Source organism: Xiphias gladius, chromosome 2 (assembly GCF_016859285.1).
Source record: "Xiphias gladius isolate SHS-SW01 ecotype Sanya breed wild chromosome 2, ASM1685928v1, whole genome shotgun sequence".
NCBI lineage: Eukaryota > Metazoa > Chordata > Actinopteri > Istiophoriformes > Xiphiidae > Xiphias > Xiphias gladius.
In genome coordinates, this window is record NC_053401.1 from 21,242,220 (window position 1) to 21,266,780 (window position 24,561).

General features: G+C 45.2%; 1 protein-coding gene across 4 annotated transcripts in view; it reads left to right on the forward strand.

Moving 5' to 3' along the window:
• The window catches only part of sbf1 (SET binding factor 1), a 74,417-nt gene that overhangs the window by 39,932 nt on the left and 9,924 nt on the right, over nucleotides 1-24,561 (forward strand). For 3 of the 4 annotated variants that reach the window (XM_040141723.1, XM_040141732.1, XM_040141749.1), the window contains 26 exons: nucleotides 1,208-1,321; nucleotides 7,097-7,174; nucleotides 7,719-7,832; nucleotides 7,962-8,090; nucleotides 8,890-8,988; nucleotides 9,221-9,428; nucleotides 9,987-10,099; nucleotides 10,406-10,555; nucleotides 11,485-11,553; nucleotides 11,774-11,935; nucleotides 12,036-12,301; nucleotides 13,890-14,062; nucleotides 14,194-14,267; nucleotides 16,388-16,580; nucleotides 16,683-16,810; nucleotides 16,897-17,072; nucleotides 19,841-19,977; nucleotides 21,369-21,576; nucleotides 21,673-21,869; nucleotides 22,245-22,382; nucleotides 22,577-22,672; nucleotides 22,920-22,994; nucleotides 23,543-23,715; nucleotides 23,881-24,057; nucleotides 24,194-24,295; nucleotides 24,376-24,561. In XM_040141723.1, coding sequence (XP_039997657.1) covers nucleotides 1,208-1,321; nucleotides 7,097-7,174; nucleotides 7,719-7,832; nucleotides 7,962-8,090; nucleotides 8,890-8,988; nucleotides 9,221-9,428; nucleotides 9,987-10,099; nucleotides 10,406-10,555; nucleotides 11,485-11,553; nucleotides 11,774-11,935; nucleotides 12,036-12,301; nucleotides 13,890-14,062; nucleotides 14,194-14,267; nucleotides 16,388-16,580; nucleotides 16,683-16,810; nucleotides 16,897-17,072; nucleotides 19,841-19,977; nucleotides 21,369-21,576; nucleotides 21,673-21,869; nucleotides 22,245-22,382; nucleotides 22,577-22,672; nucleotides 22,920-22,994; nucleotides 23,543-23,715; nucleotides 23,881-24,057; nucleotides 24,194-24,295; nucleotides 24,376-24,561 — 3,735 coding nt within the window. The remainder of the gene's footprint in view (nucleotides 1-1,207; nucleotides 1,322-7,096; nucleotides 7,175-7,718; nucleotides 7,833-7,961; nucleotides 8,091-8,889; nucleotides 8,989-9,220; nucleotides 9,429-9,986; nucleotides 10,100-10,405; nucleotides 10,556-11,484; nucleotides 11,554-11,773; nucleotides 11,936-12,035; nucleotides 12,302-13,889; nucleotides 14,063-14,193; nucleotides 14,268-16,387; nucleotides 16,581-16,682; nucleotides 16,811-16,896; nucleotides 17,073-19,840; nucleotides 19,978-21,368; nucleotides 21,577-21,672; nucleotides 21,870-22,244; nucleotides 22,383-22,576; nucleotides 22,673-22,919; nucleotides 22,995-23,542; nucleotides 23,716-23,880; nucleotides 24,058-24,193; nucleotides 24,296-24,375) is intronic. The other variant, XM_040141740.1, reaches the window with a different exon arrangement.

The following is a 24,561-nucleotide window of genomic DNA, read 5'->3' on the forward strand; positions in this document are numbered from 1 at the left end:
CGTCACTGTAGCAGCAAAGAACCAAAACACACATCAATTTAGAAATGCTGAGGCAGGGAGTCCCTTGTCTCTCTTGGGCCTAAGTGTGTGGGTGAATTTGCATTTAACATGTAACACACATACTCGGCTCCAGCCGGTCATTTATTGGGCAGTTACGCTCATCGAGCACTTTATTAGGAACACCAGGGAAAGAGAGAATGAAACCTCTTTGAGCAGAAAATGATCAGGATGCAGTCTGAAGCAGCAGAAAATGTTGGCAGCCAGACAGAGGACAAAATGCCAACTCCACACAACACATTCTGTCACCAATAAACAAACAAGCAATGTCATTAAAAACCCAGCACACACTGTGTGGAAGACGGACTAGTTGGAACTCCTGCTGCCTGTTTCCAACTCTAGGAAGATGAGTAAAATGCGGTACTTGTCATGCAGAAAAAGCTACTTTAGTTTTAAAAGTTTTATAGCTGAATAAACCTGCTCTTAAAATAGGACAGAGGAGGCTAAAAGGTTCTCTGAAGGAATTCTGTTATATACTCTCATACAGTATACCCTCAGCTACTCTGAAATGGATCTGAGTTTTGATTACGCTGTTGAGTACGTTTCATGAAAACTCTTACTGGCCCACTAAGCAATGGTTTGTCTGTTTTTTATTAAACTCTCCTCGCTGCCATGTGTTTGCCTCTGCAGATTCTAATACACCACTCTATAAAAACCTTGCCAAGATCAGTTATACCACCATAAACGGCAATAATTAGTGTCTAGATCTCTTGATCAAAGAGACTAATTTGCTATCTTATTAAAGCCCGATGAGTTGTGTAACGAACGCCCCCGGTAGCGATGTCTGACCGCGTGCTGCTGCATGCCGCTCACTGTGCTGCTCTGACGGCGCCACAACGACGAGACGCTGTGTTTGGTACAGTAGTCACAGGCCCATTATCAATGTATGAGCAGTGGTCAGGGTCAAGGGTCGGAGGTTATCATCTGGGCGGCCGTTCCTGCTGTCTGCAGTGGAACGTGAATGTGTGTTTTGTTGTCTGATAGCAAGCGCCGTGAAATGAGCAGCTGTTGACAGAGATGACTCTTCTCTGTCTGTCTCTGTGTTTGTCTTTCGCTTGCCGTAATCAGCTCACGTATCCTGCCGATGTGTTTTTGTCAACGTGCTCGGAAGCAGAGATGAAAAGTGTGTTTGCGTGTGTTTTGTGCCCAGCTGGATGTGATCATCGCGGACCTGGACGGTGGCACGGTGACCATCCCCGAGTGCGTCCACATCTCGCTGCTGCCTGAGCCGCTCCTTCAGCAGACCCAGACTGTGCTCTCCATGGTAAGAGCTGCAACCTAAACACTCAACGCAACCGCCATACACGCTGCTGCTGAGCACAGGGAAATCTCAGTAGCATCCCGGGGCTTTTTTTCTACCAAGCAATAAATTCCCCAGTGGTGCCTCATGGGTGGATGTGACAAGAAATGACGCCTTTCAGGTTTAATTTTGGTTTATGTGGAGTTCATTTTTATGGGGCTTTATTGTTTTTCGAGTGTCAAGCGGTGAATTCGATTTTTGGTTAGTTTTATCTCAGGCTGGTCTATTTGTAAAACCTTCACTAAAAGAAGTGTAGTATGTAGTAGCTTTTGGACGTTTGTAACAGAAACCAGGAAACATCACAGATATTCTGTCGCTCAACAAAATGAAACTGGGGACTAACTTTAGATCAGCCCTTGTCTGCCTGTCTGTTCCATTCACCTGCCTCATCCGACGTGTGTGTAAGATGACCTGCATGTCATCGCTCCGTTTTGTTCAGAGCTGAATCATTCTTTAAGATTGACATGCTACTACTGCCTTCATTTAAAATGTGTTTTCATGTGGAGACATTAGGAAATCTGGCCGTTCACAAATGTTTCTGTCGGGAAACCATTCTGTTTTTATCGTTTTTATTTTTTTTTATTTCCAGGTGGAACAGAAAGCTGTTTTTTTTTTTGTTTGGTTTAGTTTAAGTCTTTAGTGTTTTTATTTTGAGGGTTAGTTTTCTTGTAGTTGAAGCTTGGTTCTTCACCTATGATTGATGCTGCCAACTCAGCCGCAGTTACAACCGTAGTACCCTCACACTTATGAGTAAAGGATGTCCTACCAAGTACCATGCCTGCACTGCGCTATTGTGTTCCTGTCAAGCACTTTAAACAATGCCAGCTCATATCAGCTCGCAGCACGTTCCAGTATACCAGTGCTAGCCCATTCTGAGAAACACTTTTTAACTGTGAAAACAAACGATTTTCCAGCTTCCTTATTATCCTATTAATATTTGCAAGTGCAGGAATTTCTTTTCTGCTTCCTTTTATTGCTACTGTTTACTTTGTATATGTTTCATAACAGGTTTGTTACTGTTGAAGGAAATGGCTCCCAGTTTAAGATCAGATGCTCAGTCTCATATTTTACAGGATGTACTATAAAATACTGTGATTACAGTAACATTTAAAACAAAATGATGAATAATGATTTAATCACATTATACTGGGCTTATCGGCAGTCTGGTCATAGTTTATTGAATGTCTCAGATACACCCTAACATCTGCTTGATTGTGGGGGCTGATATCCTGTCTGTTTACAGTCTTGCTGCTCTGCCAGCTCACGTGCTGCCAAAAGAACGGTCTGAAACACAAACTAGTAGTGTTTTTTTACAGCAATATACTGCATTTATAAGAAGAATTCAGGCTCCTTCACTTTTTAATGTTTTATTCATTTACTGCAATGAAAGAGATTGATTTGATTGACTGCACTGAAAGAGATTGTGTGTAATGAGGATATTTTGACCCTGATTAACATCTGAAAATACCTAAGCGTCAAAGTGAAAACGAATCTGTGCAAATCAAAACACAAAAACAGAGAAGTTCTGGAGGGAAACGTGCTGCAGTCTGCAAGACAGCTATTTTCCGGCAAGACAACAGGCCTTAGCAGAAAGCCAGAGCTACGCAGATCAGAAACAAAATTTCAAACCACACTTAATTTTTGCCTCACTTATTGTCTCCTTCCACCCCGCCATCTTGAGCAGTTTGCAAGTAAACATGGAGAAAAATGTGTCCAGATATTGCTGCTTTTATCTTATGTTATAAAGTTAGGGATCGTTGAAGAGTTTTTTTTTGCATGTTAACATCAGTCCTACCTGGTTGACCAGTGTCAAAATGCTTAGCTGAATCACAGAAATGCAGAATTAAATATTTTAAAAGAATAAAACATGGAAACCTTAAAGTGGGATGAATACCTTTTGTAAGCAGAAAAAATAAATGAATTCTGAAAGCAGTGGTGGAACATAACTAAATCCATTTACTCATATAATGATCTTAGGTACACTTTTGAGGCACTTTACGTGAGTATCTTACATTTTATGCTACTTTATACTTCTACTCCTCTACAGTTCAGAGGGAAGGATTGAACTTTTTACTCCACCACATTTATCTTACGGATAAAGTCACAAGCTACTTTTCAGATTACCGATTTTTCTCGTGAACATTTGGAGTCACAAGAAAAATCTGTCACACCGAACTGCATGTAAAGTAGTTAGAGGTAACTCCACATTGTCCAGCTACAACAGCTACAACAATAAAAGGCTGCTTACAGATTGACAAATCAGTATTACAATAATAATATGCCAGACAAGGGCCATTTTTATTTAGAGTTGGTACTTTTACTCCTGATACTATTTACTTATACTTAAACTTGTAGTTTTACATTGCTGTTTTGGTACTTTTGCTTGAGTAAAATAACTGAATGCTTCCCCCACCACTGTTGTTTCTTATCGGGCTCGTGAAAAGATACAAAAAAATCCAACGGCTCAAAATAAGATAAAATAAATTCAGTATAAACATCGTAAATCCATCTCTGTATGAAATTGTGTCTAGGTGATTGCACGGGGATGTTTAATGCGTGTTACGGTACGAAGTCATGCCTTCCTGGATAATCTGCTTTGTTTGCTGTTGCTGTGTATCACGTTCACATGTAAAACTTGATAACTCGTGTCATTTGATTACCGTTTCTGCGTGAAACGAGCGATGAGTGTCCGCTAAAAGATTGAGGAGCTTGGCACAAACCAGGGGACAGTTTTCCCTCTGCTTGGATTTTCTGGAGTTGTGATGTCACTGAGGCAGAGGTTAGGATGTGTTTATTTGAGAGACGCTGGAGTTGGAATTCGCTTCTCCGTCCAAGTGTGTTTGGATGCTGCCCGAATTTTGAAATTGGACAGGCTCTTCCCACGAACTCTTGCAGTATTTAGAGTATTTGTTCCCGAGATACTTTCCAATCATAAATGCATTGTCCTGATTTTGTTACTTCGACAGTGTACAGTGATACAGTCACGTCTGCAGCAGCCAAATGACTGAACTCCAGTAAAGTCTAGTTTTCAGCTGAATGTACAGTATGTCACATTTGGTGTGCATAGTGGGACTGCAGAATTCATTTTTCCTTAATTAATCGTCTTAGAGTTTGGAGCATGCACTGCAGTTAGAAAGGAGGTTAATATAAATGCAAAACTACAGTGCTAATATAAACTGACTATGCAAGCACTGAAAGTACTGCATGTTGTAAAATAATGTATCAGTCGGGACCTCTGCAACACCATCCAAGACTTGTGTGGAAACCACAGCTGTGGGGGATGATATAGAGAAGGAAAGAGCATCGAAACGCAACAGCTTCTGATGAAGTGCCTGCTACGTCTCAGGTGCTTTCCGGTGGCTGTCTTTGAGGACCGATGTCATACGCTAGTCGACTGATGTTTTAGGGGAATTTCCACAGGTGAATGAGTTTGAAAAATCTTTTAGTCGTTCTCTCTTTCCTGTTCTCACCTTGATCTCTTCAGCCGAACTAAACCAACTTTCTTTGCCACTGAAAACTACAGCGTGGATTCTTGTGAAAACATCGGCTTTGTCTGGTAGTGTGGTCGGTGACAGAATTGTGCAGTAAAACGTCCGCTTTTTGAAAGTCCTTTCTTGTAGGGATCATGAACTTGTTAAAAAATGATCCAACCGCTGTTGACTTGCTAACAATCACTCATCCACTTTAATGTGGACTTTGCTGCACATGACACCATGTCTGACTCCGACCTTCGTATTAAAACTACCTCTCATCTCATCCCATCCACCCTCTCATCACCTGTTGTGTTGGATCAGTAGTTTATGTTCTGCCGGGCCTTCCTTCAGCACAGCCTGCAACCTGCTTCAGCCTCCGCCTTATTATTCACTCCTCTTCCTCTGTCCCTCTGTTGTCTGCCTTCTTATCTTCCAACACACAAGATTTAGCCACAATACTTCTTGCACAACACTGTGATATGCTTTTTATACCTCTCTATTTAATTTAATCCTTTCAATCGTTTTATTATCTTATGTTTTTATTAATGCTGGTCTCCTTTGTTTGTTAAAGGCAATTAAACGTGTTTGACAAGGTGATTTAGTGACTCAGGTGACCTGTTTTATTTTATAATTGCGTCGTGTCACAGAGAGATGGCAGCGATTAGTCTGAAGCCTGAAGATGGTCATTTTTCTATTTTTTCCAGTTCCAATAATATCATAGCGAAATTAAATCATTCCTTATTTCGCTGCTTAACCCTGAATCCCCTGAATGATCTTCTAAACACGGTTTTAGAAGTGCTGTCCCGTTGAACATGTAGCATTGAAATGTGTACATTCCTGACAGCAGCTTTTGGGTTTCTGCAGCAGAAGTTTCCTCAAGCAAGACACTGATCCTCTGATTTACTTACTGGGGCATCTGCTAAATGCCAATGATGACAAGGCCCAACAACAAAAACAAAAAAGCAAACACTAGTTTGATTTTTATTGAGAAATCTAGGGATCATCCCCTATTTTTTTTGTGTCTGGGCCTGTTCCTGTCACTGGTTGCCCTATGTGCTCTATGACTTATAAACTGGAAACTCATGTGTGTTGTGGTCATCGCTCTATTGATGGAGCGAAAGCTGGAAATGAGTCAAAGAGAAGTTCACTGGGTTATAGGCCTATGTCCTCAGCCAGCGGGTCTGTGTCCATCGACGCCAACGCAGATTTATAAACTGGGGGTTTGTAGCTCCAACCGAGCTGGTTTCCACCGGATTAGTTTATGGTGAATTTCCCTGGTTGGAGGACTAATGACTAGAAACGTATCAGCCAGTCTGATCAGACCTGAAAAACTGATCAGTGGGTTCCTGTAGCGAGTCTTGAATTTGTAGTGTTGTCTGAAAATGTTCCCTGGCAAAGGTAGAAGCTGCTGTGAGTGAAGGTTGCGGGAGCGATGATGCTGTAGATTGGATCAGGGCTTAGCTGCTCCGCTCTCCTTACACTTAGCTGAATGGATATTCATGTACTGGCCCTGAGACCAAAGGCTGTTTCCAGGGGACAGTATTTGTTGAGTGTTTGTTAGACCTGGATATGTTGCAGCTACAACTGTTTCTGTCTCATAAAACACGGAGCCCGAATTACTTTGTTTTCCTTAAAGCTACACAAAACAGAATCTGTCAGTGGAGAATAACCATTTCAGTTGTTTCTTGTTCTCTAAAAAAATGAAGGCATCAGAAGTGACAGTATCTTTAATAAAAAAAAAACTATTTCACACACCTTTTTAAAGTAACTAACTGCATGAATAAGCACGTGTACAGGCCTTCCTAATAAAGTGCTTGGTAAGTGTATTTTTGTATCAGTACTCACGAGAACATCAGCTACTTTAGCCACTGTGGTGAAAGCTACAGAGGAAAGAGTTTCACCTACGGTAAATCACAAAAGATCTCACAGCTCTGCTGAAGATGTTGTTGACTGACCGTTGAACTGGAAAGTGCAGTGCAGGAACAATACAGCTCTGTCCAGTTTGCAGCGAAGGTATCAAAAAACTAAAAGACATAAATGCGATGCCGGTTTCACATTGCAAAATATAACGCTGAATTTATAACACTGTGAATACTATGAAAACACTAAGTTTCTGCTGGAACGCTGTGATCCAGGATTCTAGTGGATTCTCAGGTCTTGACTCAGATAACCAAAATTCCACTGTTAGACCAGAGATAAGCAACAGTAGAATGGTTGGGAGATGTAGTCCGTAGTGATTGATGGTGGCGTCATGTTGTGGTTGCAGGTTTTGGATCCAGAGCTGGAAGTTGCCGATCATGCCTTCCCACCGCTGTCCACGCAACCCTCCGCACTCAAGATCCAGGTAAGAAAAAGACTCTGTCAGGTTGTCTCCCAGCAGGTTTTTCCTCAGAAGAGCAGCAGGAAGTCTCAGATTCATATTTTAGGTTTTGAAGTGTCGCATTCTCTTTGCTAAAGTCCTGGTGAGAAGTCCTCTATGCACAGCACTTTTTCTAAATTTGGCCTGTACAGTCAACACAGTGGCTTCGACGGGTACAATGTTTCAGTAGTAATGAGTTACTAAACGCAGAGACCAACAAAACTGTAACTAAAATTAAAATGCTGGTAAAAGTGGAACAGACAAGTCAGAATCCTGAATGCTCTAAATGCTCTGATAGGTCAGCAGAAGAGTTTGTGTATTTTATTCTTGTTGGCATGAAATAGCTGTTAAAGGTGAGAAAATTAACAAGAATAAATCTGTGGACACCCTAAAGAAAACGGCAGGTCAAGGATTCTTGAAGCTTTCCGGACTGTCCTCATTCCATTGTTCCTTCAGTTTTGGTGCGTGCGTGAAGGTAAGAGGGCGAGCGCGTGTGTCGGCTTGAACTCCACTGTGGCGTGTGTTTCAGGATAAGGAGATCCGGGGAGTCTTCCTGTGGCTGTTCGCTCAGCTCTTCCAGGGCTATCGCTGGTGTTTACACATCATTCGCATTCACCCCGAACCAGTGATCCGCTTCCACAAGGTACAGGAAGACGACCTAACTCAAAATAATACTGCATCTGACAACGCGGACCAATCATGTATTTTACATAAAACTTGTGTGTGTGTGATCAGATCAGATTAGTGCTAACGTGTCTCCGGGTCTCCGCAGGCCGCCTTCCTGGGCCAGAGGGCCCTGACAGAGGACGACTTCCTCATGAAGGTGCTGGACGGCATGGCGTTTGCAGGTTTCGTGTCAGAGAGGGGGCCTCCTTACAGAGCCACTGACCTATTTGATGACGTGAGTCTGTCAGCACAATGTGCACCGCTTGACTGTTTTTCTGTCCATGTTGACTTTGTAGTTAAAGGAGAAGACGGACACAACCCGAACAGGAAAATCTGTTTCGTTGATTTTGTCAACACTTTTTTCTGCCAAATGTCGTTTCTAAGAGGCGGAAGAGCTTCGGAAACATTGACCGCGCGACCTGTCACACCGACCAGTATCTCATGGCTTTAACAGATCGTTTCTGAGCCACGAATAAAATTTACTAGCATTTGGTGAGTCGGTTGTCATGATTTAGCTCCTCAGTTAAAACGAAGAGAGACAGAAAGTATGAAGACTAGTGTCCATATTTGACTTTTTGGCTCACCTACCAAGGGCTGGTGACAATTTATCTGAAAATATAAGTTAATATAAATCCATCATTGGCCATTGGTAAAGACAATTTTTTGAATATCTTAAAACTTTCAGTGTTTACATCCATGTTTGCTAGCGAGCAGCGCACCTTACCTTCTTGGCACATTGCCGCCACCGAATGTTGATCAGCAGAAAAGCATAGAGCTATCAGCATTGGCTGTTCTCGTAAGCATGCACGAGATAGCAACAAAATGGCCGCCGCGCCTAATCTTATCCACTTTCTACAGTAGGTCTTTTTGCTCTGCCTTAACACGGCTATTTATTGATTTCATTTTGAAAAGCACTTGAAAAAGATCGTCGCTGTCGGCGTTTATCTGGCGGTAGCTGAACGCAGTTGACTCAGATATTAAGATGATGATGATGACAGATGAGGTAAGCTTACTTCGTTGTTCTGTTTTCACAGCTGGTAGCCAATGAGGTGGAGCGGATACGACAAGAGGAGGCCTGTCCACAGAAAGTCATGAGCCATGTCAAGGAGCTGGCTGAGCACTTCTTCAAAAACGTACACTCAAACAAATTTCTCCCTCTTTAACTTTTGGCCCTCGTTCTGTATCACCCCCTCTGTCTGTTCTGCTCCCCCCCTTCTTTTTGAACTAATGGCATGAGACTTCTCGCTCTCTCTCCTAACTTTGTCCAGTTTCTTCCTTGTCCTTCTTCGCGTCACCAATTTTCCAGTTTGTCCCTCTTCTCTTCCCTTCCTTTAACGGGGATTCTCTGTTTCCCCCTTCTTCCAGGAGAATCCCTACCCCGCAGTGGCGATGCACAAAGTCCAGCGACCGTCAGAAAACAGCCAGAACACAGCAAAGAATCAGTTGCCCTTCCCAGTGCTGGACGAGGTTGCGGTGCAGCTCTTCATCGACCACGCTGCCGCCAAGCTCAAGACTGCACCTCCCGTGGTCAAGGCGGAGCTCAAGGGCATGGTGCCTTCCGGGCCCCCACTGGGTGAGCTGGGAGGAGATTGAGGGGCTGAAACTGTGTGTGTCTGTGGTGGTCTGTAAAATAGCATTCAGCCACTAGTGCTTTTCTCAGCGTGTGAAACAGTTTTTCAGTCCCAAAACTGACATGACACAGGGTGGAAGGGCCTTTTGATAATCTGAAAACTGGTATGTATCAGCCAATGCATACTGGAAAGTTGGCAAAAGTGCGTTTTACTACGAGAGTACAGTACTTCACGAGTCTTGAAAAATCTGGGAACAGACTATATTCAGTAAAAATATAACGACCGGGAGAACGTGGCATGTGGTTGTAACGGTGGTGTTGGCGAGAGAAAAGGCTGCAAACCCTTAACACGAGTTTGTTGTAAGGCTGTGGGTGTTGGGTGTGACAGCTGCAATTGGTAAAACTGTTAAACCCACTTCATCGTCTCCCCTTGCACCTCAAACTTCTTGTGTGAACTTTCCATTCAGACGGCCTGTCTCACAGTGTGTGCTTAATGGGCTTGAGCTCAGGGCTGCAGTGATGAATGGGCGTCTGACTACCTACCTCTGCCCGTCTCTGCAGGAGACACTGTGGACAGAAATGGCAACGTGATGGCCAACAGCGCCCGCAGGCTGGAGGTGGTCAGGAACTGCATCACGTACATCTTTGATAACAAGATGCTGGAGGCAAAGAAGGTGAGTGTGATGCATCTCTGCAGACTGACTGACTGGGCAGTTGAAAAGAGTTTCATACAGTTTAGTGAATTCGGACACAAAACACTGCATTCCTGCATAGCAGAAAAACAAATGACTCTAAAGTTCATTAAAGTTCAATCTCAGTAGTTATCAAAAATGTCTTGTTCCTCAAAAACCGGCTGCATGTATGTTCCAGATATCTCGTCATTTGTTCTAACGTTTGGCTCTTTGTTAAATTCTGAGGCTTCCGAAGTGACTTTGTAAGTCATCCAAATATTGTGTTTGTTTTTTGTCTCCTCTTTCCAGCTGATGCCGGCTGTGTTGCGGGCATTGAAAGGTCGGGCAGCCCGGATTTGCTTGACCCAGGAGCTCAATCAGCATGTCCTACAGAACCGAGCCGTGCTGGATGACCAGCAGTTTGACTACATTGTCCGCATGATGAACTGCACCTTACAGGTAAGCCCTAAAAGACCCCGACACCTCAACTGGTCCAGCCAAAAGCGCTCACAACTAGCTGCACTTCGCTCAGTGCTCATGGGAAACTGAATCATGGCAGTGAGGCATATGCTGTGTCCTAACTCCATGCTAGGTACGAACTGATAACACTGCACTACATACTAATACTGCAGCATACTGTCAACGTAACAAGAAGTGGTACAATAACTGTGCCGTCACATGTCAATCAAACTGCAGCTTCAGAACACTAGAGCCAGTTAAACCACTCGGAGGGAACGGTCCAAATAAAAATGAAGTGTTTTTTTCTGCTTTGCACATCCTCTGCTTTCTTTGAGGAGATAAAACAGTTTCATATTCGGTTCAGTATCATAAGGAGACAAACTCATAAGCATGTTGCCAGTGACAGCATTTCACTGTGAGCAGTATTTGCGCGATGCGGTAATAGTTACCGTTTAATCGTTGCAGTGGCCCGACGACTCCGCTCAGTCAGACGCAGGCTGGAGGAGCAGCGTTGTTTATGCATCCGCAACAACTTTTTTTCCTTTTCTTTCTTTTGATACTAGAAATTACTTTAAATTTAATTTGACCTCAAATGATGTTAAAGGAGAAGTGATCGAGATCTGTTTTTAGATCTACAGATTCAAATTTCAGATTTAAGGATTCCTGCTGTTTAAAGATTTACGTTCTAAAGACGCTTTGTGCAGGGCGAACAAATGTGCATCCTGGCCTGTTCACATCGGAAGACTCTGCTTCTGCAAATAGTAAATACGCGGGACAGAATTTAAGCACATACAAATGAATCGAATAGGTCAGTAATAAGCCTCGGGTGTTATGGTTCGGTTGCGTTTCGTTTTGTATGGTTTGCAAGTTGTCACATGATTAGAAGTGTCTCCGGTCTGGTGACGTGTTGCTTGTCTGTTTGTGTTCAGGACTGTTCACATATGGATGAGCACGGCATTGCAGCTGCCCTGCTCCCGCTGGTCACAGCCTTCTGCAGAGTAAGTTCATAACCAGCATCACCAAAGTCATTTCACATTCCACAAATTCAGCTCTAACAGCTGAGACCCTCACCGAGCCGGTACCTGTCCACATGGCTTCACAATTCACTGAGCGAGAGGAGCTTTAGGTGGGACGTCCTTCATGCTGTCTGTCACTGGGCTCTTCTGAAAAGCAGAGCCGATTGTCTCTTCAATAAAAATCTCTCCTTGTCTTTGACAGAAACTAGGCGCGGGCATCACTCAGTTTGCCTACAGCTGTGTACAGGAGCACATGCTATGGACCAACATGCAGTTCTGGGAGGCCATGTTCTACAGTGACGTCCAGAACCACATCAGGGCTCTGTACCTGGAGACGGAGGACGGAGAGCAGCAGAAAAACCACGTGAGCACTTAGACTGTACTCACCTCTGTCAGAAATGATACTGATGAGCGTTAGTCTTGCACATTATTGCTTTGAAAGTGAAGTCCGTTGTGAACCGCAGGAACAGCAGGACGGGTCAGGTGGTGGAAGGGAAATCAGCGCCCTGGAGCTGGCGTCGGAGCAGAACAGACTGTGGCCGACGCTCAGCAAGGAAATGCAGACAGAGCGCGTGCAGAAGGAGGAGAGTACGGTGTTCAGCCAGGCCATCCACTACGCCAACAGGATGAGCTACCTGCTGCTGCCGCTGGACACCAGCAAGAACCGCCTGCTCCGAAGCTCAGGCCTCGGGGACGTGGAGAGTGTGAGCAACAGCTACGTCACAAACAGGTATGAACAACTGTTGGCCTTCGTAGGGGCTTAAAGGGATCCGACTTAGAAAAGAAAGACAGAAAAATATTCAGGTAGCTAGGCCTCTTAGAACTACACATGTGCACACTTTAATTTCAGTAACTTTACATCAAACATAGAAGGAAGTGTGTGGGAGATGTAGCCCTTTTAACACGTGCTGCCCAAAGTTTACTTTACACTTGGCTACTAAATGTTTCTCGAGCGGCTGTGTGTCGTTTCAGTGTCAGGTCATGCGCAAAAACAGCTGAGGTGTGGCTCAGAGTTGACTCAGAGGGGAGAGTTTGTTTAGACTGAGGTGGAGCTGTCTGTCAGTATGAGGAGACGAGAGGTGACCATGCAAGTGAAGGAGAAAATAATGAGGCTCAAAAAAAGCAGACATTTATCAGGGAGATAAAGCTACACTGTTCTGTGTTGGGTACACTCTGAAAAAGCAGGTGCGCACAGGGAAAACTAGAAAATGTCAAACGACCGGGTAGACAGAGGACCACACGTCTTGTGGATGAGCGGAAAATCATTTGCATGGTGAAGAAAAACCCCGCGAGTCAAGAACGCTCTCCAGGATGTGGGCAGGCGTGGTTCCTCATCAACGAACGAGAGACGACTTCAGGACCAGAACCTCAGGGGATTCACCACAAGATGCAAACCCTTGACAAACCTCAAAAACAGAAAGTCAAGGCTGCAGTTTAAAAAAAAACACAGCAAAAAAACAGTAGAATTTATTATAAAAAACTTTATTTTGAAACTTATTAGCACTTTTAGTATGGTCTTCCTGTGAAATGTAGCATTTTTTGATAGTTTCAGTTGTCTTTAAAACAGTGTTTTAATTCAAACTCGCTTTACGTTCATGAAGATGAACCTTGATTTTAAAATCCCAAGATCTGTCTGTAAAACAGAAACATATGGGCAACCAAGGACACTCATCCTGTTGAGAAAAGGATCTTAGAGTATCTCCCGCTAAACATCATTTCATCCAATATCTCTTTTCCATTGAAGATAGAAATGTTTCAATGTCAGATGAAAAACTGAAAAGCACGGGATGCTGTTAATTTAAAAAAAAAAAATAAAAAAAGTTCCAAATACAGTTTGAGCCATTGGTGCACACGATTTAAGGCCAAAGAGTCACGGTGTGTAGGACGGGCCGTCTAGAAATATGGAAAGGAGGAAGTAATGTTATTACGTTGCAGCCAGACGCATTGCCTGTGAATACAAGAGAAAGATGGCGTTCTTGCACCATTGGTAAAGGGAACATATCGAACACACAATGAGTTGGAGGAAACCTACTGATTGAATTCAATGATTAGAAATCCATAAACAAGCCGCTGAGTGTGAAGACATGGAAAGTTAACGGTTCCAACCAGGTGAATATATACTCTACACATCACGTGCATGTAGCCCATATATGTGCCACGTAGATCAAAGATGGCAAGGTGAGCCGCTCGTTCAACCCGTGAGTAGAAACCGTCCCCAGGGTAGGAATCTGCTTTGTTCTGCACTGTAGCGCTCTTCTAAAGCTGGTTGTTCAGAATTTCAAAACATAAAAGTTCAGAGCCGTCATTTTGTCTTGTAGTATTGCAGGCAGCATGGCGGAGAGCTACGACACAGAGAGCGGCTTCGAAGATGCCGAGAGTTCGGACGTGGCCAACTCTGTGGTGCGCTTCATTAACCGCTTCGTGGACAAAGTGTGCAACGAGAGCGGCGTCACCAACGAGCACCTCAAGGCTCTTCACATCATGATTCCAGGTACGGAAGCACCAGGACGTGCTACACCCACCGATCTCTCGTCGTACCACGGAGAGCCTCACACCAAACCTCACTGTGAAATCTGTCGTCTCTGTTTCTACATCTTCCTCCTTGTGTCTTTTTCCCCGCAGACATTGTTCAGATGCACATTGAGACGTTAGACGCAGTCCACAGGGAGAGTAAGAGACTGCCTCCGATCCAAAAGGTAACCAATTCCTATTTTTACGTCCCACTGGACAAAGGCCATGCAGAGCCCCAGCCTGCCCCGCCCACTCCCCTCTCCACCAATCCCTACAGCTCAGGCTCACAGTTTCACAGCAGGTACGTCTGTCTGCCGGAGACAGAACCGTGTGACTCACAGCACGCCTGAGCATTGCATGCTGGGTGATTGCTGTCCCTCCTTGTGCGGTTTGGTCTCGGAGGCCCGGTGGAGCTCGGCCTGGCTGCTGCAGCTCCCTGAGGCCCTGCAGACTTGAGTGCCTTCAGCCTGAAGGGTGGTGTTAGTCCCGCGTGCAGTGTGTTCGAGAGGGACGGTGGCTATGCTGAACCTGACGTGAAAACTTTTGTCATTTCACTAAAGACTTGTGACTGGAACTGCTCAGCCTCTGGTAATAGAACTGCATGTGAGCAGATGTGTCTTCATCGTCTCCCTGGTTTTGCTCTCACAGTGTCCTGTCAGCATTTTCCTTTGTAACACGCAACTGCATATGCTGAGCATTTAAAGACCAGTTCCAAGTAGTGGAAAAGGGATTGTGGCCCGACTGGTCTGTAATTTATCGCCGTTGGGGTCCCGACAGTTAAATGCCCGCATGGGAAACTCTCCCCTGGTTCTGCTGTGCGACTGCGGCTGGAATGCAGACGTGTGGCTCTAGGTGTCGTGCCACAGTTTATGAAACAGGAGGTTACCGGAGTTGTAATTCACTTCCTATCAGAGGCGGAGATCCTTGGGAAGATCTCCGGGCCTCACTGGGGGACAGGAAGTGATGTAAGGGGCCAGAGGACAAAGCCAGCTCCATATTTCATACTGTTGATATGTAGAAAAGCTCAGCCGCCCTTAGAGGCCTCTCATGAGAAAGAGCGAGTCTTTAATAAAGCTCTGGAGCCTCAGGGACTGCTCAAACACAACAGTCCTTGTATTTAAGAACTATGAAATTAAGATCCCCTTGCATATAGACACCCACGTGAATACTGTTATAGAAATAACATTTCTATACACACATTTTTTTTCCCTGTGTATTCATCCTCCTGTTTGTAGCGTCGTCTGTGCCAGGCTCGTCAAACCAGTAACTCAGCATGGTGGATTTTTATGAGTGGAGTGGTTGTTAAGGTCTTTGGTTGTTTGGTCTCAAATGTCGTTAGTGATCCTGGATCCTGGACCCAAGATCATTGAGATAGTTTTACATGTTGATCACAACTTGTTCCTTACATCATGTAGATGAACAATGGTAACTAGATTGTCTGCAACATTATCAGCATTATTTTAGTGTCTAATTGACATAACACGGTTTAGAGCAGCCTTTTTTTTTTTTTTAAACTTTTGACCCCTGAAAACAAAGCCATGTCGTCTTGACACTCGTCATCATAGGCTGCAGGACTTGTGAACAGTTCAGAGTCATTTCCTCTTTTCAGTTTCATTTGAATAATATTGTCATCTGTGTAGCAGAATTTAGTTTTTTTTTCTTGTTTCCTACACTAGTGAGAAACTCATGACCCCTTAAATTAATCTCAAGACTCCTTCTGGGGGTCACCACCCCAAGGCAGATAACCAGTTGTTTAGAGGACATTAAAGTCATGAACGTAGGAGATCCTGATACATTTTTCGGCAAAATACATGAATATAATTAAGTTTCAAAAATCTGCCGCTTCACAAAAAGAATTTTCACAACTTGTTCTGGAAATCAAACTCTTATTATGGAATATTTTGATAAAGTCTTTATAATTTTTGAAAATTCACAAAAACGTCAGAGAAATGATGGAATCGTCTTGTCTTCTGAGTAGAAGCGTGCACATATTCTCTCTGTTTTTAGACTTCCTGTATCTCTCATACAAGTGAAGGCAGTTTGTAGCAGCAGGATGAGAATCCCCTTCTCCAACCAAAACTTTTTGCATGAAATGAAAAGGAAGGAAGAAACCCTGGAAACAGGAGTAGGATCTTAGGATTGTTCAGGACTCTCTAATTCTGTCATGGAAAGTAGTGAAATTTTACATCAGTGCCACAGCAGGGATCCTCCATTTATCACTTCCTGATTAATGTCATCATCTTTCCACTGCTGCACCATTAATATTCCTCCCTGTCGTCCTCTCTTTTTTTTTGTCTTTGTGCAGCCCAAGCTGCTGAGGCCGACTCTGTTGCCGGGTGAGGAGCTGGTGATGGACGGCATGCGGGTCCACCTGATTCCCGATGGCCGCGAGGAGGCCACGGGGCTGATGGGAGGTCCGCCTCTGCTCCCCGCCGAGGGGGCCATCTTCCTCACCACCTACCGACTCATCTTCAAGGGCACGCCTACAGACCCGCTGGGTGAGACATGACACGCGCGTGCACGCACACGATACGTTGATAGGCATGGGTCAGATCTGAGTCGTCTAAACCCAGCTCTTGGTCCGTGTCTTCTTCCTGCAGTGGGTGAGCAGGTGGTCACTCGCTCCTTCCCCATAGCCTCTCTGACCAAGGAGAAGAGGATCTCAGTCACTTTACCCATGGATCAGTTTGTCCAGGAGGGGCTGCAGCTACGGTCCTGCACCTTCCAGGTACTCTTACATTCTCAACTCCTCAAGTGCCTCTTACTCTTTTTTTCTGCGCCTTCTGATTTCACTGCTTCTTTGTCCGACTGTAGCTAATGAAGATCGCGTTTGACGAGGAGGTTGCGTCAGATCTGGCTGAGGTGTTCAGGAAGCACATGCACAAGCTGCGTTATCCACAGCACGTCCAGGGCACCTTCGCCTTCACTGTGGGTCAGGGGGGCAAGATGGTGGTGGAGCACAAGACAAAGGACAAGAATCAGTCCCTCAAGTAAGGAATCTGTGTAGAATCAACGAATTTGACAAATTTTGAAATTTGTCAAATTTGTCAGGTGCACAAAATGTTTTTAAGCAGGAGAAACTAAAGAACTAAGAACAGTTCCAGTTTAGCTCCAAGGAACCATCCATCAGCAACAGAAGCACTATTACTATCAAGGAAAGGACAGGCTGTTAAATCACTCCTAACCTTTAACTCCATCACATTCTGTAGGTCGAGCACAGAGCAGTCAATCCCAGTAGGGTAACTCAGCGGGTGACACAGATGATATTACACATCTGTAACATCAGCTAAATTTACAGCTGGCCCCAGCTGTTGAGCCCCACTTTACCAGAGTCACAAATTTGCACCTCTTACTCAAGAATCTTTACCCCCTATATTTCGACAGGCTAAAGGTCGTATGAAGTTATAGCGTGTTGTATGACCAAGGGCCCGTTCACATCAAGTATGTGTGGAGCTCTTTTAGACCTCATGGTACCAGATATCATCAGTCATGTCTGAAAATGTGAGGCTCGGTTTTCATTCAAGTGAACGGCTACTGGGAAACTACAGTCCACAAACAGCGGTAAAATGACTTGAAAATGCAAACCTTTATGGTTTCAGGAGGCAAATTAGTTAGTTAATCAGTTACTCATTTGGCAAAGTCAGTTGTAACGAAACATGAAGAGGGACTGGGGGGGTCTTACAGCTTGAGATTGGCTTTCTGAAAAAACAAAGCCGTTGTTTGCACCGTTGTGGGCAGGGTGCTAACTCAAAGATCAGCTGCTTTTATAGCCCGATAGAAAATAACAAATCAGCAAGTCGGTTTAAAGGTGCCCTGAGGAGTCTTCTTGTAAACAAACAAAAGTTTCTGATTGTGTCTCACCGTTGTGTGTATTCTTGAGGTCTAACAAACATGTCGAGTGCGTAACCCTCATGAAAACCCTAACCCTCGTGAAACATTTTCAAAGCCTTGTTAGCAACATTGTTTACATCCATGTTGCCAACTGGCAGAATCCTCCTCCTCTTTCTTCTTCTACACTGCCTTTGTTGGCACATTGTTTCTCTTTTTTTTTGTGTGCTACCTCCATCAACTGTCGATTACGTATAACAGAAGCAAAACCAAACAGGGACCCGCTCGTAAAAACAACATTCTGTAGCGCTACTAGTGGCCAAAAACCCCACAGGGCACCTTTAAAGGCTGGGTACATGCGACGCCAACAATTTTTGGGTTTTTATATGTTTTTATTCCTTTGACAGAATAGTTATGGTGCAGTGACGTCCAGGGGTCTCGTCACCTCTCGTCTCTGTCAGACGGCCAAACGTTACTGCACCCAACAAATAAATGCATAAAACCACAGCTTGTTGTTTTGCCCTGTGGTTCTTGTACGGATTAAACAGATGACTTATAACATGTTAACTGGTGAGTTTTGGAGGTGTTAGTGGAAACAGCCTGACTGGACGGAGCAGCTAGCCTTTTACAGTCATAATGTTAAACTAGGCCAACCAGCTGCTGCTAATTAAAGTACATGAGAAAACATTGAGATATTTACAGGGATAGTACATTTCCAAAGTACATCTAAAACCCCACGTTTATCTGGAGTTACTGCTCTTCTGCACTAAACACAAGCTGCTTCAGTCAGTGTCAGTCTTGTTTAAAACCCGGTTTGCTTTGTGTATAAAAATGCGGGAGTGACTGCACCCAGAAGCAGACCTGGATCAGGAGTGGCTTTCGTTCTAAAGGGCATTCATATGCATGCCCATGTCGTCACCTCCGTCACGGCACAGTGCTTCACGCCCTGAGTGTGAAAACGTGCTCTCAGGTCCGCAGAGAATGAGTGGAAATCAGCTTTTAACTCCATTGGCTGCATCGTGTCACATTGCACATTGAGATGTGGCCCCGTGTCATCCACTCTGTGAACTTGTTTCTCTTCAGTATCCACTTGTAGGATTTCTTTCTTTGTCCCCTTAAAGTCCCCTTCTACTACGACTGCTGTTGGAGAACTTGTTGGAGCTCTCACAGCAACATCCCGGAAGAAATCACGAATATGATGCACTTTTGTTTTTTAACTATCAGAGTGACCTTCAGAATAATCTTTTAGTGACGTTATTTAGTGTCAAATGTTTTTAATAATGTATTTGTGAATGTCCTTGTAGATCCAGGATGTGACTTTAGGTTTTTATTTCCTGTCCTACCTGTTATGTGTGTACATTGCTTGTTAGTCTCATACATTTTAGTTTCCTGTCTGTCCTTTTTAATTTGTCTCCTCTTTATTCAAAGTCTTAGAAACTCTCAGTCCTCTCCCAGCCCTGACCACACACACACACACACACACACACACACACACACACACACACACACACACAGTTTTCCCCTCTTTCTTTTCTGGAGAATAAAGGGGCATGAGAGAAGCCTTTGAATAATTCATCAGTGGAAAATGTGGCAGCTGGTTTATCAGCCCCGTTGTTTCCATCTCTTCACTGTGTGAGTGAGTTTGCTAAAAAACTTCCATTCAGACCTACTGATTCTGACTGTGGCACGCTAAACCAGCGACACACCAGTGAATTCGATTATGCACTGAGACGAACGCTCAGTCAAATCAGCCCATTGTCAACTGGAGTTGGAGACTGCTTCAAAGCTAAATGCACATTTGTGTGCTAAAAGACCCGGCAGGAAGTGGATGTCAAGAAACTGTGAATGGGACAAGCTGTTGAATCAGCACTGTGATGGATTTAAAAATGTTCAACGAATCTTTATCTCCCTCCCTCCGTCTCTTTTCCAGGACACTTTCCAAGAACCTGGTGAAGAGTGCCAAAAGGACCATTGGTCGGCAGTATGTGACCAGGAAGAAGTATTCTCCCCCCACCTGGGAGAACAGGAGCAGCTTGCAGTCAGAGCTAGATGAGGATGAAATCTCAGGTAATCACAGCTGAGTTTTTATGCTCCGTTCAGGCCGTCTCTGATTTTTTTACATTGTCGTCTATTGTTTCAAGCTAAAGTGGGTGACGAAACACTCACAGGGGAGACATCAACTGTCTCGTTAACTTTGACGTGCTTTCAACTTTTAAACTTTTACTGACGCTTCACCAACAACAAAGGCGCCCAACTCACGGCCTTTGTCGCTAGATTTACCAACTTGAGTAAACTTTACCAACTGTTTTACAAAGAAGCACCTAGCGACAAATCCAGCGACTTTCTGGACAAACCTTAGCTACTTTCCGTAGAAGAGAGTCGCCAGTGTCGCCTTGCAAGCACGAGGTCAGGCTTTCCCTCCGCAGGCAACACCTCTCAATGTGTCTCCTGCAACTTTCTCTCTGACTGATTATTTTACAGGTCAATTTACCTGAAATCACAGCACAGTCGTTGTCTTTAACTCATGTGTCTGGTGATTCTGTCAGACGACGTCTTGGTTATAAAACCAGGATTTTAGCAGCAGAGCAGCAGCTTGGAAACGTCTGGCAAGTGACTGCTGGTTAACATTTGGTCTTAATGGGCCACGTTTCAGTCACTGTTTGATACTTTTTATACTTGGTCCGTTGTCTGACAACAGAAACAGACAAACACGTAAATGAAAACAGATTTACTGGGAATTCAGCTGCATTAAATTACTCTATGTGTGAGCACAGAGAGCAGGAGAGAAGCAAACAAATAAAGGCTGAAACTGGCTGACACTAGGCAGAATGCAAATACGCTACAATAACTTTATGAATATTAATTAATGAGCGTATTACATTTTACGTGGTACGTAAAAATGGCCCAGCAATGTACCAGGTTTTGAACTAATCTTGTTATTCATCAACTGACAGTTGAAGTATTTTCAGATTTTACACTTCAGCTGACACAGTGCACACATTTAAAGTGTCCCCAGGGCTTCCTTATATGACATTTCAACTAGTTTCACCACTTCAATTGATATTTGAACTGATTTCATCTCATATTCTTCAAACGACACTTTATTCCCTTCAATCAGTGCTTACACCTAAAACGTCAACTTCTCTCAGCACCTCCATTTTAACTGCCATTTCAACTTCTATCAGTATTTGTATTTTGACTGCTCCTATTACTATTTCCAATAGAATTTTTCAGCAGTGAGCACACAAACATTTTGATAAGAAAATTAAGCCTTTTACTCAAAGCACTATGAGTCCGAGATCACTCAGCTCTCTGTAGAAGGTCAGGAAATTTGAAGGAAATGTGCAAGGTTGAAGCAGGATGTATATGACAACTGTTTTATTTACAAACAAATTCCATGTAGGTTTCCAGTCCATGAAATCCCTGTCTTTTTAAATGAGGACCATGTGTATCCACAGTCTCAGAGGAGGTGGACCAGAGCTCCCTCACCCTCTCCTCCACCATCCGCTCATCGGACAGACAGACCATGAGCAATGTGGTGGAGCGAGCCTGTTGTCGCGACTACCAGCGCCTGGGTCTGGGCACGCTCAGTAACAGCCTGACACGTTCCAAGAACGAGCCCTTCCGGATTTCCACCGTTAACCGCATGTACACCGTCTGCAGGAGGTAGGAGAGCAGTGGGAGGAACAGATAGAAGAGTTGGGAATGTACACGGATGGTGTCTCCTCAGTGCCTAAAACACTGCTTGTGCGTGTGTCATAGCTACCCCGGCCTGCTGATAGTGCCTCAGAGCATCCCCGACACGACCATCCAGAGAATCTGCCGCTGCTACCGACAGAACCGCTTCCCCGTGGTCTGCTGGAGGAATTCAAGAACCAAGGCCGTCCTGCTGCGCTCTGCGGGCCTCCACGCCAAGGGTGTCGTGGGCTTCTTCAAGTCCCCCAACGCCCCCAGTGCAGGTAAAACATTTGAGCCTTTATAATGTTGCTGCTGTGTTGTTGTTTTTTTTCGGGATGTCCTTTTTCCCGTCTACTCATTTCCTCACCCGTCTTCTCTGCTAAGACACGCAGAGGTCCTCCAGTGGAGGAGGGACAAGTAGTAAGGAGTACAGAGGTCATGATGCCAAACTGATGCCGGGACCCTAGCGAGCAGGATATTACATGGAAAAGATGCAAGAGATGAAGAGCTAAGGCCCTAGGGGGTGTGCAGTTTTGCCATGCCCCGGTCAAAAAATGTAGAGGAAGAATGTGCGGCCTTTGCGGCTTGTGTGCCATTAAAGTTTACCTGCAACGAAAAAACCTAAAGATTTGATGATGTGTTTCCTCTCTCGGCAGTGCCCTCCCAGGCAGACTCCACCAGTCTGGAGCAGGAGAAATACCTGCAGGCCATCATCAGCTCCATGCCCTCGTACAGTGAGAGCAGCGGCAGGAACACGCTCAGCGGCTTCACCTCCACGCACATGAGCACCTCCGGTGGGTGGATTCACACACTGTTAGCTGGGTCTGTCAGGGCAGAAAACCTGCTTCCCGAGATGCTTTGTCAGTAACATCCTAAAACAACATCCAAGGCGACACACTTCCGTGAAGCCGGCGATGTCATAGCACAGGATTCACCCGTGTAGCGTCTGACCTGAGGTTACGGGGCTGTTTGTGTCTTGTGTGCACAGACTCATCGGATAAGCTGAGGCAGCCCAAGATCGGCGCCCTGATGAAACAGGTGATGGGCACCAAGGAGGACGTTCCCGGAACCTTCAGCAGAGGAGGTGAGACACTTCTGTGTGCACGCACGCTGTGTGAAATGTGTTTCAAGTCTGAAGTCTGTTTACTGAAACGGGGACTGGACCAGGAGGAGGATGAATGAGTCGATCCATCCCTTGTAGCTCATGTTTCGGATCTGAGAGTGTGTGTGTGTGTGTGTGTGTGTGTGTGTGTGTGTGTGTGTGTGTGTGCAACCATCCTCCATTGTGTGGCGTTGTTGGTTAACGGGCCGTCTCTGTCATTTGACCTCAGCTCTGGGTCAAAGGGCGAAAGTCATCTCCCTCTCTCAGCCCAAAGTGTCTGGCAAGGCCAGGAACCCTCATAGAGGTACAGTAGGCCACGCCCCCCTCCCCTTTCCCTCCACTCCTGTCTAACCAATCAGATGTCTTTAACAGTAGCGTCAGTGTGTTTGGCGTCATCCGTGGTAGTGTGCTGCCTCTGCGGACTAATGGTCTGTTGTTACTGCTTCTGTTGATCGGAGAGCTGCTGTGTGTGCATGCTGCTGCTGCAGCTCTGCTGTCTGACGTCTGTCGTTTCCTGTTTGATTCTTTTCTCTGTTGAATGTCAGCGACCGTCAGAGTTTCATCATAATGTAGCTGTCATTCGGCTAGATGTAGCGGACTGGACTGGATAGATCCCAGTCCTTTCTGCCTTTGTTTACCGGCATGGCTGTTAGTAGCTGAGGACCATAGACATCAGTGTGTTTTAGAGGATAATTCCAGTTTACTGAACCTCGAGTCCTAAGTTGGAATGAATCTTTAATGGCTGTTTAACACGGAAAAGACTCCCAGCTGACGTTTGATGATTCACTTATCATGTCACGATTCCTTTTGAAAAAACAAACCGGTTTGTCTGCGTGTGTGTGTGTATTGCAGGTAAATGGGGCAGTATCCGAGGCACCGGGCGTCTAAGTGCCTACAACCCAGACGTGGGGACGCGTCTGGCCGGAAAAGAGTCTCCGCAACCCAACGGAGGGCCAAGCGAGGCGTTGTTCCTCCGCCAGCAGAAGGCCTACCTCTACATCATTGGAGACAAGGCCCAGCTCAAGGTGAAGGACACTTAGTGGTGTTTACAGAACCCTGGTGTCAGTCCCTTTGGCAGTGCTCACGTGTGAAGGGCATAAAAAATTCAACACCCTTATTAAGGGCTTTAAAAGTGCAAGAACAAGAAAGTTAAGTGACTGGTGAAATGACGCGGACTTTGTTGTGTTCAGGGAGGGAAGCAGGACTCTTTCCAGCAGTGGGAGGTGGTTCCCATCGAGGTTTGTGACGTGCGGCAGGTGAAGAACAGCTTCAAAAAGCTGATGAAGGCCTGCGTGCCGAGCTCCCAAATCTCTGACCCCAACATGAGCTTCCTGCGCTGCCTGGAAGAGTCTGAGTGGATGTCTCTGGTCAGTGCTCGCTGGTTTTCCATCACTGTCTGTGTGTGTTCAGGGCAGCACATTTACTGTCCCAGCTCATTTAGTGACCTTGGTGGGCCGTTTGTTCTCATTCTGTGTGTGTCCGCATGTATGTGTCCGCGTCCAGCTGCACAAGGTGCTGCAGGTATCTGCCCTGGTGGTGGAGCTTCTGGATACGGGCTCCTCAGTCATGGTCAGCCTGGAGGACGGCTGGGACGTCACCACACAGGTTTGACTCACACCCAGAAGCTTAATTGCCGAAGGCTGTTCTCTGAGTGAGGCACAGTGTGACACGCTTTCTGCGCGCAGGTGGTGTCCCTGGTGCAGCTGCTGTCTGATCCCTACTACAGAACCTTTGACGGCTTCCGGCTGCTGGTGGAGAAAGAGTGGCTGTCCTTTGGCCACAGGTTCAGCCACCGCGGAGCGCAGACGCTGGGCAGCCAGAGCAGCGGCTTCACCCCGGTCTTCCTGCAGTTCCTCGACTGCGTGCACCAG